The 17689-nt window shown below is 58.5% G+C and overlaps 1 protein-coding gene and 1 long non-coding RNA gene across 8 annotated transcripts in view; one reads left to right on the top strand and one right to left on the bottom strand.

The window, feature by feature from the left end:
* LOC116661555 overlaps positions 1 to 3918 on the bottom strand; it is a 20418-nt gene extending 16500 nt beyond the window's left edge. Inside the window, exon 1 of the long non-coding RNA XR_004317458.1 lies at positions 3843 to 3918. This is a non-coding gene — a long non-coding RNA (uncharacterized LOC116661555). The remainder of the gene's footprint in view (positions 1 to 3842) is intronic.
* The window catches only part of PITRM1 (pitrilysin metallopeptidase 1), a 21964-nt gene extending 4275 nt beyond the window's left edge, over positions 1 to 17689 (top strand). For 2 of the 7 annotated variants that reach the window (XM_032473856.1, XM_032473853.1), the window contains exons 5-27: positions 335 to 449; positions 528 to 624; positions 1131 to 1291; positions 2073 to 2199; positions 2461 to 2549; positions 3213 to 3341; positions 3901 to 4014; positions 4193 to 4289; positions 4961 to 5116; positions 6275 to 6413; positions 10036 to 10152; positions 11288 to 11420; positions 12413 to 12533; positions 12661 to 12737; positions 12974 to 13139; positions 13339 to 13439; positions 14605 to 14725; positions 14831 to 14878; positions 15204 to 15316; positions 15911 to 16036; positions 16732 to 16877; positions 17110 to 17212; positions 17304 to 17689. In XM_032473856.1, coding sequence (XP_032329747.1) covers positions 335 to 449; positions 528 to 624; positions 1131 to 1291; positions 2073 to 2199; positions 2461 to 2549; positions 3213 to 3341; positions 3901 to 4014; positions 4193 to 4289; positions 4961 to 5116; positions 6275 to 6413; positions 10036 to 10152; positions 11288 to 11420; positions 12413 to 12533; positions 12661 to 12737; positions 12974 to 13139; positions 13339 to 13439; positions 14605 to 14725; positions 14831 to 14878; positions 15204 to 15316; positions 15911 to 16036; positions 16732 to 16877; positions 17110 to 17212; positions 17304 to 17397 — 2690 coding nt within the window. In that variant the 3' untranslated portion in view covers positions 17398 to 17689. Of the gene's footprint in view, positions 1 to 334; positions 450 to 527; positions 625 to 1130; positions 1292 to 2072; positions 2200 to 2460; positions 2550 to 3212; positions 3342 to 3900; positions 4015 to 4192; positions 4290 to 4960; positions 5117 to 6274; positions 6414 to 10035; positions 10153 to 11287; positions 11421 to 12412; positions 12534 to 12660; positions 12738 to 12973; positions 13140 to 13235; positions 13440 to 14604; positions 14785 to 14830; positions 14879 to 15203; positions 15317 to 15910; positions 16037 to 16731; positions 16878 to 17109; positions 17213 to 17303 lie in introns of those variants that run through there. The other 5 variants (XM_032473855.1, XM_032473857.1, XM_032473858.1 and 2 more) reach the window with 5 other exon arrangements.

The following is a 17689-nucleotide window of genomic DNA, read 5'->3' as shown; positions in this document are numbered from 1 at the left end:
CCTTTGGGATGGGTTGGGGCTGATTGTAAAAACTGGAGTTTGAGGGAAAAGGCGACAGCCGTCTTCTCTGGGGAGTGTGGCTGTGGGGCTCGGCCTGTGGAGCTGGCGCTGGGCGCTGGGCTCTGGGCTCTGGGCCGTAGGACACAGGTTGGTGGTGGGCTGGGCCGACGGGGCTCAGCCACCTGTTTCGAGCGAGTGCGGGGGGTGCTCTGTGGGCCAGGCCGGCCTCCCAGGCCTGCGGCTGCCTCTGCCGTGGGCCGTTGGGGCGGGGCGGGGCTGCGTGGGCGCTTCCTGTGGGGCGGCTGTGTCGTCACATGTCTTCCTTTGTGTGCAGCTAGTGATTACACCCTGTACCCGTTTTCCACACAAAACCCCAAGGACTTCCAGAACCTCCTGTCCGTGTACCTGGATGCAGTCTTCTTCCCGTGCTTGCGGGAACTGGACTTCTGGTAAGTGGTGACTGGTTCCCTGGCCTGTGCTTTGGTGACGGAGTCACTGTCCTCGTGTAATTGTCAGTCACTCCTCAGGCAGGAAGGGTGGCGGCTGGAGCACGAGGACCCAAACGACCCGCAGACGCCCTTGGTCTTTAAAGGAGTCGTCTTTAATGAGATGAAGGGCGCGTTTGTGAGTGTTTCCCTTTGTTGTGTTGACGACATCCTGCTGTGCAAAGTGCTGAAACACAGGCTCCGACGACATCCTGTGTGGCGCTGAGTGTTGAGTTGGCGGGGACAGCGCTGTGAGCGGCGGCCGCGGAGGCTGGGGCGTGGTCTCCTCCCGTCTTCCTGGCCCGAGTATACAGTGGGGTTTACGGAGTCTAACTACATCTCGAGTTCTCGGGTCAGGACCGCCGCGGTCAAGTGAATACCGCGGTGAAGCGAGTCACACGCGTGTTTGATTGCCGGTTTCCACTGACGTCGTGCTGACGCCGTGCTCTGGGCTGGTAAACGCGCAGTAGCACCGTGTCGAAGAACACGCGTGATTGAGAACCCCTCGTTGCTAAAGGGTGTGTCTGGGTGGGCGTCCCTGTTTACCACGAGATGTTGGCGTGCAGCCCCCGATCGTGGCCCCTCGCCGAGCCGCAGGCACAGTGTGTGCGCTGCTTCTCACGCGCCCTGTGTTTTAACCCGAAGGCAGACAACGAGAGGATATTCTCGCAGCACCTGCAGAGCCGCCTGCTCCCCGACCACACGTACGCTGTGGTCTCCGGAGGGGACCCCTTGTGCATCCCAGACCTCACGTGGGAGCAGCTGAGGCAGTTCCACGCCACACACTACCACCCCAGCAACGCCAGGTGACGCGCCTTGCGGCCGGCCCTTAGCTCTTCCTGCCCCGAATGCTTCTCCCTCGTTTGCCGTGGAAAGGTTTGCTTTTAACCGTGTGAGTTTAGACAAGATTCTGACTTGGACGCCCAGCGTGGTGGGCGCCCCTCCTGCCCTGAATGCGGGCAGACGCCGGGGGGCGCTCACTGCTAAACTTTGATTTTCACTTTCTAAACTTTGAGTAGAAGGTTTGAAAGGATCTTTAAGATTCTAGTTCCCAAACCTTTAAGCGTAGCTCAGACAACGTTATATTAAACAGATCAAGCCTGTCATTGTCTCCTTAATCCCCTGGGTGAATACTGTGTTGCCTTAAAACATGTGTGGTCTGAAATCTGTAGCCTAAATGTGACCTTCATGACGTTCTGAGTCTTATCAGTTAGGCTCAGATGCGTCACTGTGTCAGCGCGGCGGAGGCCTGAAGTCTTCCCATGTGTAGCTTGTCTGGGTTTTGCGGCTCCTTTGTTTTGTAGTGGATTCAAAATGAAGAGCAGTTTTTGCCAGACTTACATTTAACCCCTTGTACAGTTTGTGCTTTGTTTAAACCACGTCTTATAAACAGAGCAGAAGCCTCTATTGGTGTCTGTGGTTAAGCCAAGTGGGAAAAAGTGGCCCCATGCGGCGGTCGCGTTGGCCCAGGACCCGGCTCCGTGGTGGCTGTCGCACCTGCAAACCGCCCACTTTACACGAAGCCGTCTGCGTTGGCTTCTGACCTTTTAACCTAACATCGGCTGAGATACTCCCTCAAAATTTCAGGTTCTTCACTTACGGTGACTTCCCGCTGGAACAGCATCTGAAGCAAATTCATGAAGAAGCGCTGAGTAAATTTGAGAAGATTGAGCCGCGGACGGCGGTGCCCGCGCAGCGGCCGTGGCCGGAGCCGGTGGGTGCGCCGTGGAGCGGTACCCCGCCCACGCCTGTTCACCGTGCGCAGAGGGAGGCTCCGACGGCTGTTGCCAGAATGCTGTGGGCACTGCCCTGTGTTTAAGAGCTTCTCGAGCCTGAAGAATGGTTACTTGTTTGAAAGGAAAGTTAAATTTAGTGGGAAGTGTCTCTTGGACCATTTTCTACATCCGGTAACGGCTGCTTGCTTAGACCCGTGCACGTATCCTCTGCCCACGTAACATGCCCCGTCCTCTTGCAGAGGGAGTTCCAGATCACGTGTGCCCGGGACTCACTGGCTGCGGGGTCCTCTGAGCAGACAACGGTCAGCGTCAGCTTCCTCCTGCCAGAGTGAGTGTCTGCGGGACCCAGAGGGACAGGGCCAGTGGGAGGTCGGGGGCAACACCCCCATGGGAAGCCAGCAGGTGTTGGATGTCAGGTGTTTGCAACCACGTCCAGGCTGGTTTGGGGTTTAGGACTGGGGTCACAGGTGCGTCTGAGCATGAAGAACGACTGTGAACTCTGGACGCAGAAAAATACTGAACACACAAGACTCTGAACGTAGAGGTCTGGGCGCTCAGGACGTGTGGGCAGGAAGGAGTCTGGCCACGCTGCTGGGTGCTGTCCTCTGTGGCTGCACAGCTTGACCAAGTGGCCCCGCTCCCTCAGCGTTTACGTCCGTGTGGACGGGGCGGTTACAGTAGATAGTGCCCATCCGGGTGCTAGGCGCCAACCTGTGATAGCACTCCATCCACAGCCGTGTAAGCCTTGTGGTTTGGGACCCCCCCCAAAACCCAGTACTCAAGAGCTTTTCAAACCAAAATATATTCTTTTTTTTTTTTTTGTCCATTTAACTATGCAAATAGAGGTTGAGATGCAAGAAATTCTGGTAGAAATTCAGTTTTGGGGGGGAAATAGAAGTGATAATTTAGCGGTGATTTTAATGACTTTGAAAACATTTGTGAGAACCAACTGTTTCCCCCTTTTCTCTGCGCCCCGCTTGTATAAATGAAGCATCACCAACACGTTTGAAGCCTTCACCTTGAGCCTTTTGTCCTCCCTCCTGATCAGCGGCCCCAACTCCCCCTTCTACAAAGCCCTTGTCGAATCTGGACTCGGCACAGACTTTTCTCCTGACGCTGGGTACGTTTTCCTGTCAGGTCAGATCCTCAGTCCACGGCTGGGGGCAGCTTGACGTTTGACAGTGTCTGGACCCATCGTGGGTTGGCACAGCCGGTGGGTGGGGGTCGGGGGTGTAGGGGGCTCCACGTCCCTCAGTCGCAGGACGGCCCTTCCCACCCCAGCTTTGGTTCCTGTACAGGCTGTTTATGTCCCTGCAGGGGACATTCTGCAAAAAAACAAAACCCAGCAAGGTAGCTCTTCCAGGATCTCAGAACCACCGGCAAGTTGTTACCTGTTTTAGAAGTCAGGTCACTAAATGTTCGTTGAAATCTTAAGATTTTGTGAGACTCCGGAGTCCTCTTTTCCTGGTACTCCGAAGTTTAAACCATGGTGATTTTACAAATGTAGACTGACCAGTTGTATCTGAGGAGCGAGCGCCTGGGTACTCTGCGTTGGTGGCTGCCGCGTGGGGTCTGAAGTTCTCAGCCCTGCGCTGTAGCGTATTTGATCTTCCAGGGGCACGCGTCCTAAGGAACAGTGGAAACTAGATTCCAAGGCGTCCTCTGCCTTTGTGATCCAGGTATAACGGCTGCACGAGGGAGGCCTACTTCAGCGTGGGCCTGCAGGGCATCGCCGAGAAGGACATCCAGACGGTCCGGGACCTCGTGGACCGGACGCTGGATGACGTCATCCTGTACGTGAGCATGCGGGGACAGGCTTGCCCCAGCTCCTGGGCTGGGGGGGTAGGTTGGGGGCCGGCATCTCCTCACGCAGCACAGCTGAATTCCTCCCCGTCAGCTGTTGGAGTATTATCTCTGCTTCCTTGTTCACAACCATTGATTTCAACGTCTGAGTTCTTGATGTTTCTGTAGGCAAGGATTTGAAGACGATCGAATCGAAGCTTTACTTCATAAAGTTGAAATACAGATGAAGCACCAGTCTGCCAGCTTTGGACTCGCCCTGGCGTCTGTGTGTAATTAATTTCTCAGACACCTCCTTCTCTCGTTGCTTTTGTGTTAGTGGTTCTTGAAAGTGTAGATTGTTACTCACAGCACCTTTCATTTGAACCTTGAAGGTTACAATGTTTGGGATCTGATACAAAACTACTGTTAATTTAGTTTTACAATACATTGTGTTTTGAGGGGAGGGTATAGCTCAGTGGTAGAGTGCGTGCCTAGCGTGCATGAGGTCCTGGGTTCAATCCCCAGTGCCACCACTAAAAAAATTAAAAAATAAATCTAATCACCCCCCCAAAACCCCAAAAATTAAAAAAATAAAAGAACTAGTAAAGTGAAATTAAAATTTAAAAAAAAAACATGGTTCTTTTACTAGCTTATTACTTCATTAACTTTTCAACGTCTTAGATTTACACAGTAGTTTAAATGGGCAGAGATTTATAATAACTGTCGAGCTGTTGGTAATTATATTTTGCAAAAAGTAATTTTTAAACCTGTGCTTTTTAGTTTATTAGGAAAAAAGCACAAAGTGAGTTTAATTTTTCTTCTTCTGGAGAAAGAGTGACTTAGCTTTTGTTATGAACAGTCACCTGTGGTGTTTTAAATGTGGAAACTGGGGTCTCAAGGGCAAGCCAGGCCTGTGAGGCTCCTGAGCTGACGCGGAGTCCGCGGGGTCACGTGCAGGGTGCTGTAACTCCTCTGCAGCACGTGGCTTCCTGCTGGAATCATGGCGGGGACCCCGTGGAGTGCCTGAAGCTGGGGAGCCAGGTGGCTCGGTTCAGGCAGCGCCTGGAGGAGAATCCCAAGTTTTTGCAAGAAAAACTAAAACAGTACTTTAAGGTAAGACGATTGGAGAGTGTAATTTTGGAGGTGAATTTTATAGTAATGAGAGGAGTATGAGGAGTATGATCTGCATTGTGTTAGTAAACGGGTGATGTAATTTCTTAGTTATTAAAAGTGTAAATGGTCATGTTAGCTTTAAAAACGTTTTTCAGGTTTTCATGCAAGTTGGTTTTTTCTGAGTATGTGCGTGTATTCTTCACGTGTGAGTGTGCGTGTGTGGGTGTGTGTGTAAGGGGACATCCGCCTGTGCGTTTGTTCCGCTGGTGGAAGGATCACACACAAGAGGCGCCTCCGTGTGTGGACGTTCTGGTGGTTGTTCCGAAGGGCTCGTCTGCGCTGCCCGCTGTTTCCCTAGGCTTGTGGGCTCCTGCACTTGGTGTGTGTTCTTGGTGGGTCTCCGCCACTGGCGGGGTAAAGGTCCTCGAGGCCTTGCCCGATGGGGAGGGCTGTCCCGTGGTGGGGGTGGCCGTGGTCTGAGCGCCAGTGTTCGGGGCGCGGGGCGTGTGTGGGCATTCGGGCCAAGGTCGCTGTGAGTTACAGGCTGTTTTGCGTGAAGTTCTCCCGCTGTCGTAGTGTTACAGGTGAGCCTTTGCGTGTGGCTCTAGTTGCTGAAATAGGGGAGGCATGTTAAGCCACCTAGCATTCATTTTTATCTCAGGTCAGCATTTACTTGGTCCTCATAATTTACAGTGTACAGAACGAGGAATTCAGTTCCAGCCTTTGATAAGTTGTTGGTATAATGAAGACTAGATGAAGATTAGATTTTACTCCACGTTATCTTCAATTTCAGCTAAAGCCAAAGATTTATAACAATAAAAAGTGCAAGCAGTTTCTTTGCACAGCCAAGGTGTAGAGGAAGCGAATGTCCAGTTGTCCTGGTTCCGACCCGGTAACCATGGTGACTGTCGTCCCGTAGCAGTGATAGCCGCACGTGGGGACCACGCAGGTCGTCAGGGCAGAGCACAGGGGCTGGAAGGACCACCGTGGCTCGAGTGCCCCCGCACGCAGCCCTCTGGCCGAGTCCTGTCGAGATCTCCATGTGCGATGGGAAAACAGAACTGCAGGCCGACGGTGGCTCTGGGAGGGGCTCGCTCGGGGCGCCGGACATGATGAAGTCTGTTCCCATCTGTCCCTTTGTTGCTCTGCTTGTTGCAGGATAATCGGCATAAGCTGATTCTGTCCATGAAGCCAGACGACCAGTATGCCGAGAAGCAGGCACAGGTGGAGGCAGAGAAACTGAAGCAGAAGGTCGACTCTCTCTCCCCGGAGGACAAGCAGCGGATCTACGAGAAAGGTCCGCGCCAGCCCTGCCCCCGCCTTCCCCAGCCCACCGGGCTCCCCGGCGGTAAAGGGGTGGAGACAGGTGTCGTCTCCACGGACAGTGCTCACCGGGCGCCTGCAGAGCTCCGCGCTCCGTGCAGTGGGTTCAGCCCCAGGAGGGCTGACCGTGTGCTCCGAAGCCACCCTGTGCTCCAGCAGCAAAGGCAGGAGCTGGGAAAGAGGTGGCTTTGCAAGGTTTATCCGCTTTCCAGGTTTGACGCATGGCCTCTCCGCGCGGGGGCTGTAACAGGCCGCTGAGCGTGTTGCGTCGCGGTTCACAGTGAGCCGCCCATCGGGCCGTGTGGACGGTGTGCGCCGTGGGTTCAGGGGAGGCAGGTCGGGGGGACAGGCCCGGAGCACGTCCTGAAGCTCCGCTGGGTCCGTGTGGTGCCGGCGCGGTGAACACAGACCCCGTCTGTCGTGGGACGGTGCTCACGGGCTCCCCCGTGCAGCCGGGGTCTGCTCCCGGTATTTCCCCAGAGGGACGGAGGCGTCCGTCCACGCGAGCCGTGACCCGCCTCACTTCCACCTGCCGGGTGTCCACACGGTGCGGGCCTGGGAAGTGCTGCTCGGCCAGAGGCCCGCAGGGGCCGGGCCCCCGGTGCCGTCGGTCTCAGAAGCGCTGTGCTGAGTGAAGTGAGCAGCGCAGGGGGCACTGCTGACGGGGCTCGCTCCTCGGAGCCCTGGACACGGCGAAGCTGTGGGGACAGAAGGCGGTGAGACCGGAACGGGCGGGGTGCCTGCAGGGGCCCTTCCCAGGTGAGGGCGTGTTGTCTTACCACACACACTGCCGTGTCGCTGTGAACGGCGTCACGCTTAAGTTAGACGTACATAGGGTCTGTTATTACGTACATACAGCGCACACACGAGCAAACACACGTGCACCACTCCCCTGCACCCGGACCGCGTTGTGAGACGTCCAAGGCTTGTCAGGAGGCGGAGGTGACTTGAGGTAGAAAGGAATTCCCTTTTGATCATGCTGAGTTTGAGGTGATTTAATCTTGTAAAGACAAAATTAATGTCAGTGTGTGACCGGTTTTTTATGTCTGAATTCTTGTTTGGACGTGCAGTTACTTTAAACCTGCCGTAGATTCAGTGTGCTCACTGTGACTGGTGCAGTGAACAGGCGTCTGTGTCGTGGGTGCCAGCCGACAGGTTCCAGCTTCCTTTTCCAGGTTTTTTTTTGAGGAAGAATTGACATATAACACTGTACTAGTTTCAGGTGTGCACTGTAAATATGTGATACATTACACGTCACGAGGCGACCATCGCAGTAAGCCCAGTGACGCCCATCGCTGCACATGGTTACAACTTCGTCTTGGGATGAGAACGATTAAGTTTAGTCTCTCAGCGTCTTCAGACACGCGGCGCGGTGCCAGTAACCGCGGTAGCCGTGCTGCCTGTCACGTCCCCAGGACGGAGTTCTCTTACAACCGCAGGTTTGTACCTGTGACCCCCGTCCTCCATTTTCCCACCCGCCCCACAGCCACCATTCTTTTCTCCGTATCTGTGAGCTTGATTTTTTGTGTTTTTGCTTCTTCAGATTCCGCGTGTTAGTAGATCGTAGGTGTTTGTCTTTCTCTGACTGACTTCACTGAGCGTGATGCCCTCGAGGTCCGTCACGCTGCTGCAAATGGCAGGATTTCCTTCTCTTTTATGGCTGAATCGTACTCCGTTTGTAAACACCCCACGACTTCTCTATCCAGCCGTCTGTCGACGGGCACTTAGGTTGCTCCCGTGTCTTGGCTGCTGTGAACATGGGTGCACGTGTCTATACAAGTGAGTGTCTTCATTTTGTTTGCATACATACCCAGGAGGGGAATTGCCAGACCACATGGCGGTTCTGTTTTTCGGTTTTTGAGGAACCTCCACGCTGCTCTCCACCACGCTGCTCTCTGGCAGCTGCGCAGTTTACGTTCCCAGCAGCGGTGCACAGGGGCCCCCTTTTCTCCCGTCCTCGCCGACACTTGTTATCTGTGGTCTTCTCGGTGCTGGCCCCTCTGACAGGTGTGAGGTGATGTCTCGTCGGGGTTTGATCCGCGTTTCCCTGATGATTAGTGATGCTGAGCATCTGTTCAAGTACCTGCTGGCCACCTGTGTGTCTTTGGAAGAAAGCTAGCTCAGATCCTCCGCCCGTTTTTTAATTGGATGGTTTGGTTTTCGCTGTTGGTTCCCTTAGACGTTTGGGGTGTTAGCTCCGCACCAGGTGGTGCTTGATTTGCAGGCGTTCTGTCCCACTGAGCAGCGGCCGTTGCCCCTCCGTAGTGTCCTTTGCTGTTAGAAGCTTTTCCGTTTGCTGTGGCCCCGCCTGTTTGTAGCACAGACAGTAATTCCATGCCTGAGCAACAGGACGTGCGTCCCCGCAGTTGTCAGATTCCTGGCCTGGCCGTGGAGCTGTGCTGTGTTAGGAAGACCATTGTGTTCCTGTCCAGCCCTGCACGGGAAGGAGTGGGGGCCCCGTTACAAAGGTGTGTTTTGTTTCGGGGATCACTGCAGAGCTCTGTTAAGTAGGACCCAATGCTGGTGTGCTGAATGGTTGCCTTGGCTCCGCAGGTCTTCAGTGTGGCCCCCAGTGTGGGGAATCTGTGGATAAACACCAGTGAGGACCAGGGCAGGAGTAACATCCAGGCATCCTCGGTTCTGGTGTCTGTGTTTCTATGCACGTGAGGGGTCGGCAGGGCCTGGGATCTGGGGAGGGAGGCGGTGCCTAGAGGGGCTGTGGGGTTGGGGCAGGCGGGGAACGTTCTCTGGGACGAGGACCTTCACGCTGTCGCCAGCACTGGGCCGGTGGGAGGCAAGAGGGCCTTCTTCTCCAAGAGCACGAGTGAGGCAGCGTCTGGGCAGGGGGTCGGGACGCTCAGTTGGCAGGGTAACGACCAGGTGAGGGGCCTTGAGTCCAGGAGGTTTGAGCGGGTCCCCGGCGGGTGGGGGGAGGCTGAGGGAGGGGCCGGCCGGGGCCTCCACCGGGGACCTGGTGGTGGGAGCCCGAGGGGGGCGGGGCGGGGGGTTGCTGGCCACGTTGAGGGGACCTCACCTGTGACGCCCGGGGCTCTGGGGTCACACACTGCACTGAAGCCTCCGGTCCCTGCATGACCCCGAGAAAGGGCTGCCTCCCTCACATCACATCTGGGGAGGGTTGGGCCCAGAAGATGTGTTTTACCCCTTTTTATGATTTGTGAACTGTATGTGGTCACACACGTATTTTGTGGAAATTAGTGAAAATAAGAATAAACAGGTACAGAAGTGAGTGAGTTTGAGTCCAGCCAGAAGTGGTTTGAAAGCTCTGAAAGCAAGTTCCGTCTGCACAGAATTTGGGGGACGGAGGGGAAGCTGCGTGGACGAAGCTCCCCCCGCCCCCACGTCCAGCAGAGTCATTCCTGTAACCGCTGGGGTGGGACTGAGCCACCGTGCCGCCTGCTGAGCGGTGGGCGCGCTTATGCGCTGGCTTCCTTGGGCACAGGGGACACCTGGGATAGCGGTGGCCCAGCTCCCGGCACACACCTGCGTGGCCGACCCGTCCTGGGCCTCAGCAGACAGGAGATGGCTGCACGGGGCCTTTTCAGTGTCGTCCTGAAGGTCCATCCCCCACCTTCTAGGGTTAGAGCTACAGACCCAGCAGAGTCGACCCCAAGATGCGTCCTGCCTGCCTGCGTTGAAGGTGTCAGACATCGAGCCCCGCATCCCGGTGACGGAGCTGGACGTGGTGCTGGCAGGTCAGTGGGCTGGCACCCGGCTTGGGTCCCGCCCAGCGTACCAGGGAGGGCGTCTGAGCCCCTGTGTCGTCACGCGCCCCCCCCCCCCACCGCGCGCACACACACATTTCTGTAGCAGGTACTCGCTGTGACGCTGGGCGTGGACCCGGGAGGGGCTGTATTTCCTGGGCGGGTCAGACAGGCGTCCTGCTGCCTCCTGTGCTGTCCGTCCAAGCTTGCTCCCCCGGCTCGGGTGTCCACGGGGCCCGGCCTGCGTCAGGCCATGTGGGGGGGACAGCTGCTGCTGCTCCATCACGGAGCCCCCCCAGGTCGGGCCCGTGTCACTCTGAATTCTGCCTGACGCAGGGGACACGCCTGGGACGTGGTGCTTCCATGTGGCCAGGATTTGGCTCTGCCACCGTGGCCCGAGGACGTCCGACCGCGGCCCGGCACCTGGTTTGGGGTTTCAGGCTGGGCACCAGCACCCCCTTGACCTCTGGGGCGTGTCTGCCTCCTGCTCTTCCAGCGGGGCAGCCTGGGTACCACACCCGGCTGGTGTGTGCATGTGTGCACACCCGTAAATGAACCCTCTTCCCAACCAGGCTTCCGGGAAGCCGGGTTGACGTCCCACTGGCCCTTTAACCCTTCAGGTTTGGTTTGTCGGTGGAGCTTTAAGTGCCCGTGGAAAGAACCAGCCAAGTACTGAGTCATCAGTAAAGCCGCACGTCCTCGGCTGGTTCGGGCTCTGTGCGGGGTTAGACGCTGGAGCCCAGGCCGTTCCGGCAGGGGCCTGGGCGGTGGGGGCAGTGAGGTCACTTGTTGCCGGAGCGGAGGCCACACTGACGCCAGGGCTTCCGAGTGCAGGTGGGGAGGCGGCTGGAGGGCTGGGGGGCCACCGGCCCCAGGGCATGCTGACTGCGCTCGCTCTTCGGAAAGCAGGGGTCACTGAGGGCTGAAGACTTGCAGGTTTTGCCATAATAAAAGTACAGGAGGGAAATTTGTCTGCATTGTAGCAAATGAGTAGGGTTTTGTTTTGTTTTTTAGTTAATATAAATGTTAAATCTCCATCCTTGGAAAGCATTAGCATTTTAAAGATAGTAAACGACGGTTATGTGGTAAAAATGTTGAAAGCTCAGGGTGCCTCTCGCCCCCGCAGGCGGCGAGACGCCGGTGCAGCTCTGCGCGCAGCCCACCAACGGCCTGGTCTACTTCCGAGCGCTGTCCAGCCTGAACACGCTGCCCGAGGAGCTGCGGCCCTACGTGCCCCTCTTCTGCGCCGTCCTCACCAAGTAAGGCCCCGCCAGGCCCTGCGCGGCGCCGCGACGGGCGTGCCCTGCGTGTGTGTTGTTCCTGCGTAGTGACCGCTTTGCAGTGACTCGTTTTCCATTTCATGTCCTGTAGAGGTGTTGCCAGATGTGGGCCGAGTGTGTGTGGAGAGTTTTCTTAGGAAAATCATACTTTCTTATTAAGATACGGTACATTAAGACACTTACAGAGCACAGGGCAACACAGGAACGTCTGTCTGGTCGACTAGGTTCTTCCTAAGGTTATGAGAGCCTGACTGTTCTTCATGAGAAAGTGTGAGTTGTTAAACACGACATGCAGGCCTGGGGTCACCCCGAGAGGCCGCGTTGTGCCTCCGCCCACTGAGCTGGTTTTGTGGTCCCCGTTGTCCGCGAGGATACTGAGACGCCGGTGGGGTTCCTCCCCTGTGTCCTGGGGTCACAGACGGAGGGAATTGTGTGGGCAGACGACCGTTGCGGGAGCCGGGCGAGCGGGGGCCCCTGCCCAGTGTCCGGCCGTGTGGAAGGAGCCCTCGGCCTCGTCAGGCGCCTCTGCCCTTTCGTTGGTGTGTCCTTGGCCACATAGTGGATCCAGGAAGCACTCACAGTCCCCTTGGCTTGGATTGTGTCTGTGTTGGGAGCAGCAGTTAGAATGTTTCTCCCAAAAGCGTCATCGGTGTTGAGGTGACTTCTGCTTCCCTTAAATATATAAAAAGGCTGTTTTTTCAGATTTCGCCCCCAAGACTACCAAGCACTGTGCAGATGGAGTCTTGTCAGCGTGTTTCGGGAGGAGGGGGGTAGGGAAGGCTGGACAAGCACCGGGGAGGCGGCCAGTGCAGGGCAGGTGCTGCCGAGGGGCTCCCTGCACTGAGACCCGGCTCTGCCCAGCGGGGACCTGGTGCAGGGTGACGGGAGGCACCTGGGCGTGCGGCCCGGAGGTGACGCCAGGGGGAGGGGGAGCCCAGCCAGTGACTCGGTGTCTCTCTGCCCATCGTCAGGCTGGGCTGCGGCGTCCTTGGCTACAGAGAGCAGGCCCAGCAGGTGGAGCTGAAGACGGGGGGCATGGCCGCCGCCCCCTGTGTGCTCCCGGACGACTCGCACCTGGACACCTACGAGCAGGTGGCCTGTCTCCCCGGCACGGCGAGGGGGGGGTCGGGCTGTTCCTCTGGTGTTTTGGTTTTTTTCCCTCTTAAATTACGTCATAGTTAATTTCCTCTTCGTCTTGTTTTTTGCTTTCGTGATTCAGGGTGTGCTTTTCTCATCTTTCTGCCTCGATAGAAACCTGCCGGACATGATGCACTTGTGGAGTGAGATATTTAACAAGTAACTATCGCACAGATGTAGACGTGGGCGGGGCAGCCCCGGGGCTGCCGTGTGCCGTGTGCCGAGAGCCGAGGGCTTTGCTCCTGTCTCGGCTCTTGGTCTCTGAGACTGACCTGTGGTCCCCATGCGAGGCTTCGGGGACGTTCACGTCGTCTGAGGACTCGCCCGGAGCGGCTGTCCCTGCCGCTGGGGGGCGCGGACGGCTGCCCAGGCGCTGACTCTTCCTCTCCGCGCAGCCCCCGCTTTGAGGAGGAGGAGCACTTCCGGGTGCTGGTGAGGATGGCGGCTCAGGAGCTGTCCAACGGGGTGCCCGACGCGGGGCACGTGTACGCGTCCGTGCGGGCCGGCAGGACCCTGGCGCCCGCGGGGGACCTGCAGGAGACCTTCGAGGGGATGGATCAGGTGAGCAGGGCTGGGGGTTCGTGTCTCAGAGCAGCTGACTCTCCAGCCAGGTTTTACGGGGAAATCAACTTCTTTAGCTCAACCTCCTCTTTCCAGCCCGTGGCCCCATCCCTCCCCAGGCCGGACAGGTGTGTCCCCGGAGGCCTGGCCGAGGGGTGTCTGGCGCGGGCCCTACCTGTGGGCGCTCTGCCTGGCACAGGTGAGGCTGATGCAGAGAGTGGCGGACATGGCGGACGTCAGGCCCGTCCTGAGAAAGCTCCCGCGCATCAAGAAGCACCTGCTGAGCTGTGATCACCTGAGGTAGGGCTGCGCCGTCTCCCCCCGAGGAGCCCAGTTTTGGGGCGCTTTTCGCTCGCAGTGACAGTCCCAGAAGCTTCAGACAGAGCACTGTTCTGCCAGCCGGGGGGCCGTTCTGTGTGGACGTTGAACGTGCATCCTGGGAGGTGGGGAGGAGGGCAGGCGAGGTGAACCCCAGAGCCGAGGCTCCGCACAGGAGCCCGGGACCCCGTGGAGGGGCGTGTGCTCCAGACGGAGAGTGAGAGTCCGGACCCCTGGCTCTGGGGCCGTCACACAGCCACGCAGCCTCGCTCAGGTCTGGGAGCACAGACGGGCTGGAAAGGACGGAGGGCCGGTGAGGCTGCGCCCCGCCAGCGCCCGGCCTGCGGTTGGCTGGCAGCTCTCGCTGCAGAAGGCATCCCTGTGCCTTTGCTGGGAATGCCCGGCGGGCTCTTCGGGCCAGCTGGGCGGCAGGGCCAACTTCCCCTTCCTGGGCTGCACGTGTGCTCACACCAGCGTCTCGAGGAGTTGACCACACGGCCCTTCTGCTTCCTGCATAAAGCAGGTGCATGACAAGGAGTAAACGCGTGTGTGCAAAGCCGCGGTCTGGTGCCTGGAGCACGTATCGCTGCCATGGTACCTGCTGTCACTTCCCCAAAATACAGTTGGGGTTATGGCCAGGACGGGACGGGCTGCTCTGTGGGCACAGTGTGTGGTCCTGGTGCCTTCGGGCACTAGCCCCTGGGAGGCTGCAGGGTTCGGAAGTGCCTGCTGAGCAGAGCAGCGCAGCTCCTCGGCTGCTTAGGGTGTCGCCTTGCCGGCCGCGGCCACGGCCCCCAACAGTGGTTACGGTTATGTCATCTGTCTCCCGATGCTGCAGCCCCGGAGGCGTCGCTGGCGGGTCTGCGCTGTCCCTGCTCCGCCATCCTCGGGGCGCAGAGTTTAGTCCAGGTGGCCGCTCATCAGCCGTAGGCACTGGGCAGGGGAGGGGAGGCCGGCCGTGCCTTGAGAGCACTTGCTGAGACGGCTGTGGTGGTCCCTCCGTTGGCTGTTGCTTTGTACAGGTTTTGTTCTTACGCTGAGATGTGAGCGTGTGTGTTTTGCACATCATTTACTTACTCTTGTTTACACAGAGCGCCCCGTCTTAGCATCACAGTCACAGTTGCCTGCACTTCACATCTTTCAACAGGTGCTCCGTGAACGCGACCCCTCAGCAGATGTCGCGGGCGGGGACGGCGGTGGACACGTTCGTGCGGAGCCTGGGTCGGAGCCAGAAGGAGCGGAAGCCCCTGCGCCCCCACGTCGTGGAGGTGCGGAGCGTCCCCGCAAACGCAGCAGGCCTGCCTCACGCTCGCTCAGAGCTTCCCAGGTGAGCTTGGCGGTTTTCTCATTTGTCCTGGAAACGTTGTTTTCAGAAACCTGCCCTCGGCGGAAGCTCCCCGGTGATGAGGAGGCTGGTGATGGTGAGTCCCCCCACGAGACCCCCTCATCCCGCCGCCCCTGAGGCCCGGGCGCTGTTGGTGTGGACGCGCGCAGGTGCTGGTCCTCACGTCTGGTCCTCGTTTAAACTCACCCCCCTCCCCGGGCCCTGCGGTCCCTGCCGCACCCTTGGCACAGTCGCCGGTGGCGTGAACGGTGTGGTCACGAGATTGGGATATTTCATTTTCGCCTTAAGGTGCGAGGTTGTGTGGTGACAGCCGCCAGGTCTGGCCGCTCCCCGCGGGGACGTGGCTGTGCGGCCTGGGCCCAGGTGAGCAGGGGTCCGGTGACCCGCCCATCTTCCCCCAGGAGCCCACCTTCACACCCTGCCAGGTGAAGACGCACTTCCTGCTGCCCTTCCCCGTCAGCTACGTGGCCGAGTGTGTCAGGACCGCCCCGTACTCGCACCCGGACCACGCCAGGTACGGCGCCCGGGCGGTCGCAGGGCTGCTTGGCTCATGTGTCGCTTCTTTCCATGTTCATAGGAACTGAACTCGCACTGCAGGCCCTCGAATAGCGGCCTGTTTCTACTACTGAACAGGGAGGTTTAGGTTTAAAACACGGAAGTGACTAGAGGCCTGACCCACCCTGGGGAGTGGGGTTGCAGCCTGTTCCCTCTCTGCTTTGTACGTTGAATTTCCCAGCAGTGAAACGTGTGCCTCTGTAACAGAGAAAGAGCAGAGGTTTCTAAGGAGAGACGTGTGGAGGGTGGACCCCGTCTACCGGGGGCAGAGCCCGCGGGCGCAGCCGGGCCCCCCTCCCCGGGCCCCCCGCCTCCCGTCAGCCGGTGCCACCCGCTGTGATTCAGGAAAGCCTGGTCCCCTCTCCCCAGCTGTCCTGCCACCCAGGCCCGTCTGACAGTGCGTCTTCCTCACCTTCTTCCAGTTTTTATTAAGACGAGCACGGTGTGTCGCTCACTGCCCGAGACTTCACCCAGCGGCACACTCGGCCGCCTCGGGGCCACCTGCCGTGCACAGTACTGGGCAGTGGCAACTTGCCTTCCTCGCTCGTTTCAGTCTGAAGGTCCTGGCGCGCCTGATGACCGCTAAGTTCTTGCACACGGAGATCCGAGAGAAGGGCGGCGCTTACGGTGGAGGCGCTAAGCTCAGCTACGGCGGGATGTTCACACTGTACTCCTACAGGTGGGTCTCCGGCCGCCCGGTGGGTGGGCACGGGGTGGACTCCGGGACCACTGTCTTCATTGGTTGGCATTTAACCACACCCAGTGGTGTCCTTTCGGTTGCTGAGTCTTAGGGACATCAGGAGGTGACAGGGAACCCTTGGCCCAAAAGCTTTCGGGGGCTGGGCCTGTCCTCAGAGCACAGACGGCTCCTGCCCTCCCGACCCTGCTGCCTGAGGGCACGACTCTGACCCCTCAGAGGAGGGAGATCACGGCCCCACTGGCTCCTGTCTCTGCTCTTGGTGGCCTTGTCCTGGGACACGTGCTGGACGTGGTCGACAGGACAGAAAAAGGAGGCCTTTCCCACGAGATGCACCCCACACCCGCCCCCATGCACACGTGGACAATAGGCCTGGAGCTCTCCTTCCACTCATTTGGGGGTCCTGCAACCTGGCCCTGCTCGGGGTGATCATTAGACCACCCTGGTGCGTCTTCTCTTCCTTCCAGTCACTCGACCTGCCCTTTTCTGGGCCAGAGGGGTATTTAGGACTCTGGGGCGCAGCTGGGGGATGGGCCAGGTCTCCAGGGAGAGCATGTGGTGGCTTGTGCGGATCCCACAGCGTCGGCTGTTGGGGGCCGTCTGGACAGTGTTGAAGGGTGGCCGCCTCTGTGTTCCTGCTGGTAAGCGAGCGTGGTTTTGACTCCCTGGTCTCCCAGGGACCCTCGTTCCACGGAAACGCTGCAGTCTTTTGTGAAGGCCGTGGACTGGGCGAGGTCTGGGCGGTTCACACAGCAGGACATCGACGAGGCGAAGTTGTCCGTCTTCTCGGCCGTGGACTCCCCCGTGGCTCCATCAGACAGAGGTGCGTGGTGTGAGTAACGGCACGGGGTCCCCCCACCCCGTGATGCGCCCCCCCCCCCCGGTGTCTGCCCCTCCATGAGGGTGGGGCTCGTGGTCTCAGACCCCAGTCAGGGAGGAGACTGCCGTGCAGGCAGGTGACGGTCCACGGTGTGACCTTTGGTGGAAACGGGCCATTAAGTGACTGGGGAAGGGTCAGTGCGACAGGCGGCCTCCCTCACCCGCGCTCCTGCCAGGGCTGGACCACTTCCTGTACGGCCTCTCAGACGAGATGAAGCAGAAGCACCGTGAGCAGCTCTTCGCCGTCCACCGCGAAGCCCTGGTCGACGTGAGCACCAGGTGAAGGGAGCTGGGCGGCTTGGGGTCGGGGCCTCGACCTCCAACCCCGCGGGCGCCTGACTGACCCCGCCTGCCCGCCCGCCCACTGCAGGTACCTGGGCCCCGGGAGGAGCACGCACGGCCTGGCGCTGCTGGGCCCGGACAACGCGCGGACCGCGAAGGACCCGTCCTGGATAGTGAGATAGCGGGGCTGGGCCCCTCCCAGCCGGCGCGTCACTTCAGTGACCCTTTAAGTTACTGTTTCCCCAAAAATCTCGTCCCATATATATCATGCTTAAAATTTTGCCAAAGGAACCACCTGGCCAGTCAGATGAGAACTCTTCTGTCTTGAAGGAGCTAGAGCGCTCGTGAAGGAACGGAAGTAATCATGTGCTCGGTGCCGGGGTGCACACACGGCAAGGCTTTCTCATGGTGTAAATGCTTATTTTATCTAATTAATCCTAGAACTTGTGTTATTTTTAAACGACACTTTGCTAA

This window comes from Camelus ferus, chromosome 35 (genome assembly GCF_009834535.1).
Source record: "Camelus ferus isolate YT-003-E chromosome 35, BCGSAC_Cfer_1.0, whole genome shotgun sequence".
Lineage (NCBI taxonomy): Eukaryota > Metazoa > Chordata > Mammalia > Artiodactyla > Camelidae > Camelus > Camelus ferus.
This window is presented reverse-complemented; position numbering and strand designations above follow the sequence as displayed.